Below are 14,475 nucleotides of genomic sequence, written 5' to 3'. Positions count from 1 at the left end.
GGCCGAGCAGTCAGGGCGAACCCCTCGCTGGGCAGTGGGCCCCTCCTGTCCTGTGGGCACCAAGGTCCCGCCTGTCCGGTCACTCGCCCCCTCTTTCCCGCACTGGCAACCTCTGTCTCTTCCATCTGAAAACATTCTCAAGGACACAGAAAAACCACCAGAGAAGGTAACAACCCTGACGGGTCGGAGGAGGTGGGGAGCTAGGCAGAGGAGACGAGAGTGGGAGGGAGACCTTTCGCTGGCTCTCTGTCAAACCTTTTTGATTTTAAAATACACGAATGTTTCCCCTCTTTTTAAGAAAGTGTATCTTTTCAACTCCATATCCCCGAGCTGGAACCTTCTCTATCTACTTCCTTTTAAACCCTTTTATACTCCTGATAATGCGGTGAGCGGAAGGTCCTTGCCTCGGAAAGTCGACGCACTGCCGCCTGGCTGCCACCGGCCGGGGACCAGTCTCCCAGACCCACAGACGGCTCTTCTGTCCTCAGCTTCCCTTCTCTCTGCTCACTGCGGACCACGCCGCCCTCCATCCTGACGCTGCCCCTGCCCTCGGCTCCTAAGCCGCTTCAAGCTCCTGTTTCCTTCCCACCTTCTGGATGCCTCCTCAGCTACCTGGAAGGGCTGCCCTGGCAGAAACCAGGGGGCCAGTGTGGACTGTCTCGCTCCTTCCAGCTTCTTCGCCAAGCTCACCTCCACTTTTCCCGCCCACCCTTCCATCTCCATGGCCACTGCCTTCACGGGCTGTTAACACTGCTCATCAGCTTCTTGAAGATGCCTTCTGCCATCTTCCATACTGTCACTTTCTAAAGTCATCTTTCTAAAATATAAATTTAAATAAAATATTGCTTCCCGCTTAAAGTCTTTCAGTGTCCCCACACCCCCTTCTGGATAAAGTCCAACCTGCAAGAAGGCCACTGAGGAACCTTCTGCTGGCTTCCGACTGATTGCTACGGGCCCCGGCCACCCACTCCCGCACCACCTAACAAGGCACGTCTCTGGGCATGGAATACCTTTCCTTCTCCTCTTTCTTCAGCTGACTCCTGCTTACCCTTCAACACCGGAACCACATGTCCCCTCCTCTGGAAGGGCTTTCTGGGACTCCTCAGGCTGAGTCAGGCGGGCCCTTTTCTGAGTTCCCACAGCTCCCTGAGCAACTTTCTCTCCAGACCCCAGAAGGCCTTATACTGTATTTGTTTACTCCCCATTAGGCTGTGAGAGCAAAGACGGGCATTTTTCACCTCCAAGTCTTACTTTCTAGAACAGAGTCTGGCCCACGGCAGGGACTCACGTACACTTGACAGATAAAAGAATTCCTAAGGAAAGCAGAATACCTACCGGCGAGATAGCCAGCTGTAAGATTGTCCCGTTCTTAATGTCGCTGCGAGTCTGGGTGGCAAAGAGAAACAAAGAGCAGCTAAGATAAAATATTAAAATTGGGCAAGTGAGCTGAATCAACAAGAACCTTCTGTCATTTTTAAAGGAGTTGTAACTGACACTCCTCAGTCAGGCCCTCTCCTCCTGCTTGTTTCTTGGCCACGAATTTCTAGGATGCTTTTCGAGCACCTCTCAGGAAGCAGAAGCCACATTTTCCAGCCACTAGAGGAGAGTAAGGGCTGACTCGCCCTGACCTGCCCAGGGAGCGGCTCTCACCCCAGTAAGAGGAAGCCCCCTGAGGGCCATCGGCGCCACTGCCTAGGGCTGCTCACTTGAGAGCGAGTCCCTGTACTAACCTGTTCGGTGATGTAGAGCTGGGGACCATCTGCGTAACGGAGGGTGTAATACTCCGGGTTTGGCAATGACCACCTACGTAAGAGAAAAACAGCAGCCTCTTTGGCCATACATACCTGGGGGCCTGTCTAGAAGCTGCAAATAAAGAACTTTCAGTAGAGCTGCTGAAGGGATTGGGTGGCCGGTGTGATGTACGGGAGGGAAAAAACAAAGCTTTGGGTTGAGATATTCAACAGTAACCCCCTCTGCCTTCTACAGAGACTGGCACCACAAAGGTGGCACGTGCAATTCGGCATGGGTCTCAGACCCCACCAGGACCTCAGGTGGGGCACTCCTACAGACTGACAGCAGGTCTTGGGGACATCCCCGCCAGCGATCCTTCCGTCGTGGGAGCCCCGGACTGGGGACCCACCTAACTGCAGGTCCTCGGGCAGGATTCCTCTCAAGGTCTGGCAGTGCCCCTCTGTCTTTAGCCTGTCACTGTCTGCAACAGGGGGCAATTTCAACTCACCCATCACAAACTTCCTTGATGATGGACGCCAGGGGCCGTTTCTGAAAGAGAGGAGGGTGGTGGGGATGGGGGCAGAGATCCTTCACCAGCTGCCACACCCTGCTAGTGCCAGGGTCCTGGTGAGAGGGTCCGCCAGGCAAGCTCAGCCTGGCGCCTGAGCACGGACTTCTTCTCTGAGAGCTGTTCTCGAAGAGGAAGCCTCTTGCAGGCCATGGTGACCAGCCTTCCAGAGCGGGCACAGGCCTTGGCTGACTCCTACTCCTGATGCCAGTGGTCCCCGCCCCGAAAGACACCCCTACCCCGCACTCCCTGACTCCTCACTTCCAGAGCTTACCTGGTCAATTTCAAGGAGCTGCGCATTAGCACCTGGCCACTCGATGGCCACTTTGACGATGTCTGATGGTGGCGGCATCGTTCCCAATAGGGCCTGCCTCTTCAAGACAGACACACAGACACAGCTGCCTGGGGAGAAAGAATCAGAAAGAACGGGTTTGCCTTCGGTTTTCACTTTTGTTACATATTTTGAAAAATCGGAAGGTAGTGTCCAAAGAAACACATAGGACTACTTGCTTTGAGCTTTTCGAGATCACACCACAACCTTTCCTTGGGCCTTTTGTCTCTTTAGATTAAATCGGCTAGTAGAAAAGGGACAAACCTATCTATCCACTGCAGATAAGCCAGCAGCAAGATCTGCAATGTGACGCTTCAGCTGGAGGGCCAGGAGGGCCCTGTGGTAAATGAGCATATTGACTGCAAAGCCCAGTCCTGGGACCTTGGGAGAAACATATGCCCGAAGACCAATAAGAACAGACACACGCTGTTCCTGGCTGGGTGGTTAAAGGAGCCCCGCCAGCTCTGCGGTCAGCCCTGATCCCAGAGTCAGCAGGGCCCGGCCACAGCTCCCTTGCTTCCTCCCTGCTTATTGCTGCCACTCCTTCCCCCTCAAGCCTCCCCCGTGTGGGATGACACAGGGTTCAGAAAATGGGGAAGAGAAGCAGGACAGGAAATGCTATCTTCATCCCAACTGCCCAGGGCAAGGGCTACCGAAAGAGAAGTGGAGGGAGGTGAGGACACTCCCACAAAGGCCCCACTATCGGAGGACAAGGCTTCAGAAGTACCTCTGACCCCACTCCCCTGCTGCCCTACAACATAAAGGAAAATAAATCATTTTGAACAAGCCTGGAAGATGGGCCACGTGACCAGTCTCCTAGGCAACCGACAGCTTAGTGGCGTTCCGGGCAGCAGCTAAAGCGTTCTCTCTCCAGGGTCTGATGCGGGAAGTTGCCCCACTGATGGATGATTTCAATGTGTGTTTATACTCCGTGCCCGCAGCTTCGAGAGAGGCCTCACTCTTCATCAAAAAGACCTTTCTCCTGTATCCTCCAAGTTTAACCATGCACCCGCAATTTCTGCTTCTGAATGGAGACTGCCTGCCTCTCCTGGAACATGCAACACAGCTGTTGCTACGCTGGTATTCATGGATGCCAGCACTTTTGCAGCCCAAGCACAGATGTCAGTTCTCACAGTACTTCTAAGTACAAACCTCTTTGGTGACAGGGTACAAGTCCCTTGGACTTCCCAGGTCGTGACACTAGTGGTAAAGAACCCACCTACCAATGCATGAGACTTAAAGAGACCTGAGTTCGATCCCTGGTTTGGGAAGATGCCCTGGAGGAGGGCATGGCAACCCACTCCAGCATTCCTGCCTGGAGAATCCTATGGGCAAAGGAGCCTAGCAGGCTACAGTCCATGGAGTCGAAAAGAGTCAGATACGACTGAAGGGACTTGGCATGTACAAGTCCCTTACCTACCATCCCACAGGTCTGACAGAGGGAAGCTTTCCTGACCATTTCCTGACCAGGGTGGGCTGCTTCAGAAGTCGACTGTCAAAAATACCAGCACTTGGACTTCCCTGGTGGCCCAGGGGTTAAGAATCTGCCTGCTGATGCAGGGGACACGTTTGATCCCTGGCCCGGGCAGATTCCACATGCCACGGGCAACCAAGCCTGAGAGCTGCAAGTACTGAAGCCCACGCACCCAAGAACCCCAGAACCTGTGCTCTACCACAAGAGAAGCCCAGGCTCCACGACAGGCGCAGCCTCTGCTCGCCACAACTAGAGAAGACCTAGCACGGCCTCACACACACACACACACACACATTCCGTGTGTTTATACTACCAGCACTGTCAGAACACACACACACGGTGTATTCCTGTTACCAGCACCGTCAGAACACGGCAGCACAGAAGAGATGGTTTTTGACGTGCTATCACGTACTTCGCTGAGTTCTGCCAGCAGCCTTGTGAAGTAGGCACAACAGGATTATTTGAAGACATCTCCATTTGAAGGTGACAGAAGTGCAGCTCAGTGCGCTAAGCTACCCGAGCTCACCCAGCATAAAAGCGGTGAAGGGGACAGACGTGGAGCTGACTTTGGCCAGCGCGCCCCCTGCGCCCCCACCCCCCACTGAGCTGGCTTGAATTTCTGCTCGCTGCAACTGAATTAGGCCTAAAGGTGAAGTGGGCTGGCCTCATGGCTCTGAGAGCTTTCACAGCTTCTGCAGCTCCAGGCGGAACTTCTCACATGTGATTTCTATGTGCCTAGACACACAACAAACCTCTGAAAAGAAACGGGCCCAAGTCCTGGTGGAGATGCTCTGCTCAGGTGACAGAGCAAAGCAGGCATGGTACCATGAATCTCTGGATCCCCAGGACACCCTTATCCTTCTCTAAGGGTATCCTTGTCATACCATTTTAATTTAGATACAAATTACATAAAATACAATGCAGAGCTTATGTATATATGTGTGTATACATATGTAAATACACACATATATATACATACACAAAAAACAGAAACACACACACACACCTTCCTGTAACCACCCACCTAAAACAAGACACCAAACATTTCACACCCCCCAAATTTCCCTCCTACCTCTTTCTGGTCAGCCCCTCACCCACCAGCCCTCCAAGAGGCAACTTCTTTCTGACTTGTATCACCATGGATTGTCCTGCAGCTTTTTGTATTAATATAAATACTTCATACATGTGGAAATGCACAACATGGCCTCTAAGACCATTTGTTATTTAATTTAGTTTCTTCTTCTTTTTTTTAACTTTTTGGCCAGAGTGAGGCATATGGGATCTTAGTTCCCGGACCAGGGATCGAACTCACGTCACCTTCAGTGGAAGCACGGAGTCTAAACCACTGGACCTCCAGGGAAGCCCCTGGTTTCTTCTTTTTAAAATCAGCAGGCCGTGTAGGTGCAAGAGGAAGAGTGCTGGGCTGAGATGCCGGTCCCTGCTGAAGAAAGCACCTGGGTTCAGAGCCAGAGGACTCGGGACCTGGTCACAGCTCCGTCGCTGAGTGTCTGGGTGATGACGTGTCCCTTTCACCCAAGTCTCGGTTTTCCTCTCACCTGCGAGGCGAGACTGTGGAACTAAAGCACGTGTAATGTGCCTTAGATTCTAAACTAGAGCTTAGAATTCCAAATGAAGACTGCCCATTTCAAAGTTTTATGCGTAAGAATCTTCACCTTTACTTCAGTGGTACTGCTAAGAAACCAATCATATATTTTGGAACTCCTAAACAAAGCTGACACTCATCACTGTATTTTACAGTTACACTTCACTTTGATCCATATGGCATATCCTAGGCTGATTATCTCTTTATTAAAGTCAGCCATGAGTGATTCTTGTCTGTTCCAAAAATTCACATCCCTGTGAAAGCACGGGGATTTGCAATCGCTGGGACTATTCCAGAGACACTGCAAGCCCCTGTTCTCTGCGATTCTGCCCTTTCCCCAAATGCCCAGGCAGCCCACGTGTGTTGGCACTCTCTCCACCCGCACCACAGCCTATGGGACCAAGGTGAACACCCACTCTCCGCAGACTAATCCAATCCGCTCTCTTGAGCTTAGAAGACACAGGATAAGGGAGATGGATGTTGACGGGCTCTGAGCAGGCCAGTCAGCTTCAGAGTGGGGACCACGGCAGGCCAAAGATACAGGAGACGCAAAAACCACGGGCCTTACAGAGGAAGGAGATGAATGGCAGCCTAATGCGCACAGGGCACGGAGCAGGCCCTTAAGGAACACTGGCCGGAACACTGAAGAGCAAAGCCCACTTAGACAAGTCTAGCTTGTTAACAACAGTTCAGTTACTCGGTGGCTTCGTGGCAGTCATCCTGTGTATAACAGTAATGTGCAGACGACCTCTTTACACTTCATCACACATGGCTGTGGTGTTACTACTGCTGAAGCTCACCTGAACCCTGAACACCATCCCCATTAGACAGATGAGGCAACCGAAGTTCACACGGGATGAGAATGGGTCTTCCACATGCCTCCTTCCCATCTCTTCTCCACAAAAAAAAAAAAAAAAAAAAACCAAAGAAACCACATCAGACTGGATCTCAAGATCGGCTCTTAGGGGGACCTTCCCTGGTGGTCCAGTGGTTAGGAGTTCACCTTCCAATGTAGGGGATGTGGGTTCGATCCTTAGTCGAGAAACTAAGATCCTACATGCCTTGGGGCAACTAAGTTTTCGAGCCACAGTGGAGACCCAGAGCAGCCAAAAAAAAAAAAAAAGACTGGGCTTTGGGCCTTCACAGCTGGTTCTCTTCTGTAGCAGCCCTGTGCGATGTTACTCCATTTTACGGACAAGAAACAGAGGCACAGATAAATTAAGCTCCGTGCTCAGCGTCATGCAGCTAGTAAGCAGCACCACCAGAATGTGACCCCAGCCAGTCTGGCTGTTTGAAAGCCACATGAAAGCAGGGGGCACTGTACCCACAGCAGGTCCTCCGGGGAGGATGTGGGCGTGCTGGACCTGAAGCTGAAGCACACAGAGGCTGCACCAACAAGAGCTCACCACAGTGACAGAAAACGGAGTCCACTGTCTAAAGAAGGTGACCTCCACTCTCCTGCACGGGGCTCCGTCCGTCATGGTCCAGCCAGACCTTCCTGGACTACTTGTTATTTCCACGAGGCAGGGCACATTCCTCCTCCTCCTCTGTGTCTTTGCACATTTCCTTCCTTCCTTGGACTGTCAGGAGAGCTTGTATGCAACCTTCAGAGCCCTGCTCAAATGTCATTTCCGCTCTGCACCAGTCTTGGCGATGTGAAATAGGACAGACCCCGTGTTCTCATGGCCTTCTGTCCACAGCTCTGCGAAGGCTCCCAGGCTACCCCATTACAGCTTTAGATTCAGACAGCTCTCTTCTCCACTCTCTCATCCTGGGGACAGGTCCAACCCTGCAGCTTCGTCACCTAGCACAGCATTATGAGCACCTGTATCTGCTCAAATCCAACAGCTCCGACTTCTTCAACTCCTACAAGCCAGGGCCGGTGGCACACGGAAGGGGGCGGGCACCGAGCACTCCAGCTGTGTGTTCCCTCCATGACCCAGCACCTTCTAACTCCACAGAATTTCCAGTGTTTTCACATCTAACATCAGATGTGTCTCACTGGAGAATCAGATGTAGCACATCTGACTCCAGTTAAAAGATGGAGGGAAAACATCCTTCTGCTTTTCTCCCTTGGAAACATTAGGCGACAGGAGACTAGAAGAGTGATATTCTCCAGGTAACAGCCCCATGGACAGAGGAGCCTGGAGGGGTACAGTCTGAGGGGTCAGAGTCGGATGTGACTTAGTGACTCAACAACAATAACAAACAGCCTGAGGATAAAGGATCTCCTTGTGGGGAACCCTTTCAGCGCTCCTTTGCTTACTCTTTTCATTTTCACTGTAGAAAGGAAGTGAAAATTAGGTCGAAGCAATTCAGTAACATTGTAAAATTCTCAGGGTTATAAATAGCCTCTTGCTCTACCTCGGCAGTCCCACAGAGTTCAACAGCAAATGGCTAGGATGAGGGAGCTTTGGGTCCACATCCAGGACCAGAGGGCAAAGAAGTCATCAACCCCTTTCCATTAAATGACTCTCCACCCCACCCCACCCCGCCCCCTTTCAAGTACTATAGACACAAAGATGACTGGGGGAACTCTGCTGCTGCTGCTAAGGCCACCAAACAAGAGAGAGATGCACAGCGATGTGGGGAAGATAATTCTACTCTAAGGCTTGAGAATGAAAGCCCAGGTTTTCAAAGGCGAAGCTGGGGAAAACAAGAGGAAAACAAGGACCTTCGTGTCTCCAGTGAGCCTTCTTTAAGTGGCTGCTGGAAGGTGTGCTTATAAAGTCAGCACAGTTACAAAAGGCCCCACTGAGCTCCATCAATTAACCACGCCTGCGTGGGGGGGGGTGGGGTGGGGTGGGGGGGGGGTGGGGTGGGAGGACTACTCCTGGGAGCGGGATGCTGAGAGCCCAGCAGAAAGGAAGTGAAAGCCGATCCTTGACCATTAGTAAGGAATTCAGAATGAAGAAGGAAGGCCAGAAGGTTCCAGCTCTCCACCTCCCCCCTCATTCCTAAGGACCAGGGCTGACTGTACTTTTTTGTTTCATTCTTTTGCTTTTGATTCAGTGGGGGAGGCTGAGGCTCCGGGGAGGTTGGTTTCTGTTTCCTGAGATAGAACCCACGGCATCAGAAAGGGGACCAGAGGTCACACCCTCTTTCTAATCAACAGCACAATCTCCACAGAGGCTTCTCCCTTGGCCAGCTTCTCAAGTGAGAAGTGACTCAACTTCCCTTGGGTCAGACCCCCGAGTGAAGGCGAGACTCGGGTGTACAGGGAGGGAAGCTGGGTTTGCAGGCTCGGATTCTGCCAATCACTGCTAGAAACACCTAGAAGGACCATCGCATCAGTGGCAGCTGAGGTTTCTCCCCAGTTTTTCTGTCGGACACAAAACTCACCCAAACACTTCGTTAAAAGCCACTGACTTAGAGCCACAAGCGTGGTGAGGAAGGGTGTGGGAAGACGGGAACTGTCTGGGTTTATTCTCACGAAACACCCGCTCTAAGAACCACCCAGGTCTCTGGCTTAGAAAACTTCTGCAGCGCCCCGTGCTTATAGAATTGCGCTTAGACTCCTCAGCAGGGCACCCGGCTCCTTCCAGTCCCACCACAGACCCTCCTTGTGTCTCCAAATGTCCCAGTGGACCACCCTGTTCCCCCGACTGCCAGACGCTTCCAAGTCGTACTTCGGTCTCAGCCGTTACTGCCTCCATCTGGTCTGGCTGCCAAACTTCTCCTCGAGCTCCGAGGCCCAACAGTCCCTCTTCTGTGCGGCCTTCCTGGTGCTCTGACCTCAGGCAAAGAGAACTGTGCTCTGGTTTGCATTCGCATCTTTTACACTTGGTCAAGATCCAGCTAATTCACAACTGTATATGCAGCCTTTTCTCTTGCTCTTCAGACTGTGACCTGCCTTCCAGCACCACCGACGCTGCCGGGGAGCCCGGGAGCCCCAGGTAACGCAGAATCACCCACTCCAGCCCTGACCTGCTGAACCAGAAGCTGCCTTCAAACAAGATTCCCAGCTGGTTGGCACGCACGTGACAGTCTGAGGAGCCAGACTCGAGACTGGTGGTTCTCCGCTCTGGTTGTGCCTCGTCCAGGCCCACCCCCCTGCAACACCCACCTCCCCACCCCCAGCAGGTGACTGTGATGGGCAGCCAGGGCTGGGAGCCACAGGTCCAGGCTGCCAGCTGAGGCCAGGGACTCATCAAGTCCGTATCTACTCCCCTGCCCACCTTTCCCCAAGGCTGGCGGCACAGGGCCTGGCACACAGCTGTGCCCACGGAATTCCACACCAAAAATACCCTCGAGGATGCCCCTGAACCTGACTGCCTTTAAAAGAGAAACAAAAACTCTAATGACAGAGGACTAGCTGTTGCCTAGAACTCTGCAAATCCCTATAGTCATCGAGGTGGACGTAGGAGTCAGTGCTTCCAGATCACTTGCCTCAGTTTCCGGAAATGAAACAGACCCTGGAGTGGAAAAGAAGGATGAATCAGAAGTCCTGCCGGCCTTCATGGGGCTGTGGTGCTGCAGCAGGGAGGCAGAGACTCTGTAGGGAGCAGGTATGCTGACCTGAGAAGCCCTGGGGGATGACTGAAATCCCAGGCTGGGGGCCCGACTCCTTCAATCCTGACCCCAACAGCACAGCATTGCTCTTGCTGGAAAGCTGGGCCAAGCCTCTTGTTTTATGAATACGGGAAGTGAGGTCCAGAGAAGCTGGCAAGGCCCCACCACCAGTCAGGGACAAGGGAAGGCCTCGCCCCTCGCTTCAGGGTCAGTCCTCCCCGAGCACAGGAGGCCTGGCCGACAGCTCTGCCACAAGCCCGAGCCTCGCTGGGCCTTAGGTCCTGATCGACATGAGGAGGCTGGACTAGGTGTAGTGAGGTCCCTTCTAAGCTTGACGTTCTAGCACAGCAGAGTAACTTACTGAGGTTAGGAGCTCGTGTTCTGGGGTGGGACAGACCTGGATTTGGATCCCAGCTCTAAGAATTTCTTTACCTGTAAAATGGGGATTTCAATCAACCGACCCTACCCTATAAAGTTGTTGTGAACGATAATACGCGTAATTCATTTAAGCATAGTACCTGACCCACAGTAAGCGGAGTTCCAACCCTGTGAACTTGACGAAGTTGCAAAGCACGGTCACTGTGTTTCCCTGGCATGACAAAGCCCTATCTACTGGGCTTTACCACACTGATGACAGAATGAGAGAACATACGTTAAGGCAATCAGAGAGGGGAAATATAATAATGATAATAAATATAATAATCAGATAATAAATATTGTAACAATTGTATAATATAATGATGATATGATATATAATACTTAACATTCCTTTCCTAGCAGAACCTTGGAGAGCTTCAGAGTTCCAGAGCAGTGGCCACTACAACGCCTAGCACAAAGCAGGTGCTCAACAAACTTTTCTCCTGGCTCAGTTAAAACTACTGTGCCTAATGGGTTCACAAATTCCAGCTGCTTAAGTCAGGAAGCACCTACGTGGGAACTGTAGGAAACTGCGAAGGACCCCTTGCCACAGCCTAGAGGATTTCAAACCCAGCACTTGACACATGTTATGCAGCTGCTGCAGCCTCCGCACACCAGTCCCTGGTCCTCCACTACCCTGCAGAGTATCCAGCCGCTCATCTAATCCTTCCGTGATCTGGCCTTGTCTTTCCGCATACCCAGTTGGCGTCCTGAAGATGAGGGCTGGGACCACACTCCCCAGTCTCCCCAGATCCTGGTCTCACAGTGATGGGGACCTCACTCAGCCAGCTGCTGTTGAACTGAACAGCCAGACTGTTAATTGGCACCTTGTACGAGATGCTGCGGGCTGGGTACATTTTTCGACCCAAGGGCCAGGCTGAGTTGGTGTAGGCGCTGAGCTGCGGTGACTGGACCCAGAAGCACTGGTTTTGCAGGTTTTTCCTCAACTGCATCAAACGCGCTTGTTCCTGAGCCACCTACATAGGTGGTACACGTGCACCCGGACACACTGACTCTGCAAGGACACGGCAGAGTAAGTACGACCCACAGGGGCCGTTTTGGGGGGAGAAGTTTAGCCTCCACTTCTGGCACCCCCGGACTCCCCTGGCGCCTCCCGGAAGCAGCACAGGGTACAGAAGGACCAAACTCCAGATGAAGAGATTGGGGTCCTGGGTCCCATCTTGCTTCCTCCGCTCACAAACTTTAGGATGACTGCTGGCAGGCAACATGACTTCTAGGAGCTTCATTATGTTTATTAGTGAAATGCACGTAACAATAATTACCTCATACGGTTTAAGGCAATTAAATGCTGCCGGTATATACAGCTTCTAGCACTGCACACCCCTATGAGTGGCTATTGAGCAGCTGATATGTGGTTATCACAAGCTGAGATGGGCCCTAGGTATAAAACACGCATCAGATTTCAAAGGCTTATTGTTGTTTAGTCTCTAAGTTATGTCCAGTTCTTTTGCAACTCCATGGACTGTAGCCCACCAGGCTCCTCTGTCCATGGGATTTGCCAGAAAGAATACTGGAGCGGTTGCCATTTCCTTCTCCAGGGGATCCTCCTGACCCAAGGATTGAACCCATGTCTCCTGCATTAGTTGGTGGATTCTTTACCAGTGAGCCACCAGGGAAGCCCTTCACAGGCTTAATAACACACAAAAATGTTAATACCTCACTAGTAATGTTTTTCTATTGATTATATGTCAAAAGAATATTCTTTGAAAATCTACTAGGTTCAGTAAAATGACAAGAAGTAATTTCACTTTTTCCCCTTTTTCTTTTTTTGGCTGCTCCGGGACTTAGATGCAGCAGGCAGGATCTAATTCCCTGACCAGGGATCCAACTCAGGCGCCCCCTACACTGGGAGTGCAGAACCTCAGCCACTGAATCACCACGGAAGTCATTTGCTTTTTTAGTGTGGCTATCAAAACTTTTTTAACCACAAATATTGCATTATATTTCCACTGGACAGCAATGCTTGAGCACAGAGCCTGGCACAGTTTGTGAAGGACATTAGAGCTGCGACTCACACCCTGTACCTCTGGCCAAAGCCAAGTCCTCCATTCATATGTTTAACACACATTCACAGTGCCTGGCCCTGGGCAAGATGCAGGAAATACAAGGAGCAACGACGGACCCTTTCTTTTCCCCTGTGGACCTTACTACCTGGGGATGGGGGGACAGACAGACACGAATACGTTCATAAATATATGTCAAACTGCTGTTCAAGTGGCGTGAAGGAGAAGTACAGAGGGTGATGAAAGCGGGGAATTCACTTGCTGGGACCAGGGATGCCTCTAGAGGAACTGATACTTGAGTGGAGATTTGAAAGATAAAGAGGACTTGACTGGAAGAAGGCAGGAGGGGAAGGTACTTCCTGGGGAGTAGGAAAGAAGGTTAAGGGTGCAGACTCTGATCTGGCCCAGGGCTCGGTATGTAGCAGGAACAAGAAAAGGCCAGTGTGACAAGAGTACTGAGCAAGAAGGGTTAGTAGATGGAGACTAGAGAGGAGAGGTGGGTGGCATCCCATCTCCAGAGCTTGGGTGAGGATCTGAGAGTGGTCCTGCAAAGAGGTGGAAGCCGGTCAGTTACAAAGTAAGCCAGGGAACGGATCTGGATGGAATTTTGAAAAGATCCCTCGGGCCACGGTGCGAGGCCCACAGGAGAGCGGCCCCAGCGCCTGCGTGGGCAGATGGGTTAGAACACTGCATCAGTCCAGGTAAGAGGCGAGAGAGGTCTGCACTGAGGGGGAAGCGGCAGAGATGCCAGTAAATCAACGGTCTGGGGGACTCCAGGGCCGGCCCGGTAGCCGGGGCGGGGTGATGAGCAGGGTCTGTTTGTGCAGGAGAGGGCGGCGATGTAAAGGGAGACTCCCCAGGCTTCCGACGGGTGCCACCCAGCCCCACACACTCCCGGGCTCCAATCGAGTCCTCAGCCAGCCGCTCCCCCTCCGGTCACCCCCTCCCTGCCCCCAGCATCTCGTTTCGCCCCCGGGTTCCATCCTCCCACCCTTCTCCTTTCCGACCCCGCGTCCCCTACCCGGCCTAGCTGCCGCTCCTCAAGGCCTGTTCCGCCCTCTTCCCCACCAGCCGGCCCTTCTGGCTTGGGGACCCGGTGCCCTCCGGTCCCGGCGGGCCCACCTGGGGCCTGCTGACCTCTTCGGGGGCCCAGGCCCGCCCTCTCCAGCCCCCAGGCCCCTGGGCAGAAGCAGGCCTCAGCCCTCCGCCCGTTCCCCGGCCCGGCCCGGCCCCTCTGCCCTCCGCCCCTCGGGCCAGGTCCTACTCCGCTGCCCGGCGCGCCCCGGCCCCAGGAGCGCCCCACACTCACCAGGGCGCCGACCAAGGCCCAGCTCCCGCGCCGAGGTCCCCCAGCCGCCGCTCCGCAAAGCCTCCCGCCTGCCCGGCCCTCTCGGGACCCCGCCCCGCGCACGCCGACCCAGGCTCCTATTGCTCCGTTTCGCCGTCACGCTGAGCCCTCTTTCTTCAATTGGGCGGATTGCCTGTCACTCAAAACAGGGAGGGCCCAACTGCCCGGGCGGGGAAGAGGGAGCCGCCGGTCTCCGCCCGGCTGCCCGAGGCCTCTTAAAGGCGCAGCCTGTTTCTCCCGCCTCGGGTTATTGATTTTGGAGAAATGGGATCCCCTCCACGCCCCCCGGCAAATGCAAGAAGCAGCCTTTCCTCCCCACATTCCCCTGCTCCCCGAAACTTTTCTTTTGGCACAGCCTGGGTCCCAGGTGATAAATCAGAGGTTTTGAGGGCTCAGATGTCCTCCAATGGCACTCGGCCGGGTGCCCAGCAGGCATGGAACGCACACAGCAGTGGGATAACTGTGGT

At 53.1% G+C, this 14,475-nt stretch overlaps 1 protein-coding gene across 5 annotated transcripts in view; it reads right to left on the bottom strand.

Moving 5' to 3' along the window:
• Positions 1–14,072, bottom strand: part of ELMO2 (engulfment and cell motility 2) — a 38,342-nt gene extending 24,270 nt beyond the window's left edge. For 3 of the 5 annotated variants that reach the window (XM_027558374.1, XM_027558375.1, XM_027558376.1), the window contains exons 1-5: positions 13,970–14,072; positions 2,574–2,701; positions 2,240–2,280; positions 1,731–1,803; positions 1,336–1,386 (exon numbers count right to left, since the gene is read on the bottom strand). In XM_027558374.1, the coding sequence (XP_027414175.1) occupies positions 1,336–1,386; positions 1,731–1,803; positions 2,240–2,280; positions 2,574–2,651 (243 nt within the window). In that variant the 5' untranslated portion in view covers positions 2,652–2,701; positions 13,970–14,072. Of the gene's footprint in view, positions 1–1,335; positions 1,387–1,730; positions 1,804–2,239; positions 2,281–2,573; positions 2,702–13,969 lie in introns of those variants that run through there. The other 2 variants (XM_027558377.1, XM_027558378.1) reach the window with 2 other exon arrangements.
• Positions 14,073–14,475: the final 403 nt, after the last annotated feature.

This window comes from Bos indicus x Bos taurus, chromosome 13 (assembly GCF_003369695.1).
Source record: "Bos indicus x Bos taurus breed Angus x Brahman F1 hybrid chromosome 13, Bos_hybrid_MaternalHap_v2.0, whole genome shotgun sequence".
Classification (NCBI taxonomy): Eukaryota; Metazoa; Chordata; class Mammalia; order Artiodactyla; family Bovidae; genus Bos; species Bos indicus x Bos taurus.
Note: the sequence above shows the minus strand (reverse complement) of the source record. Positions and strands in the feature narration are given on the sequence as shown.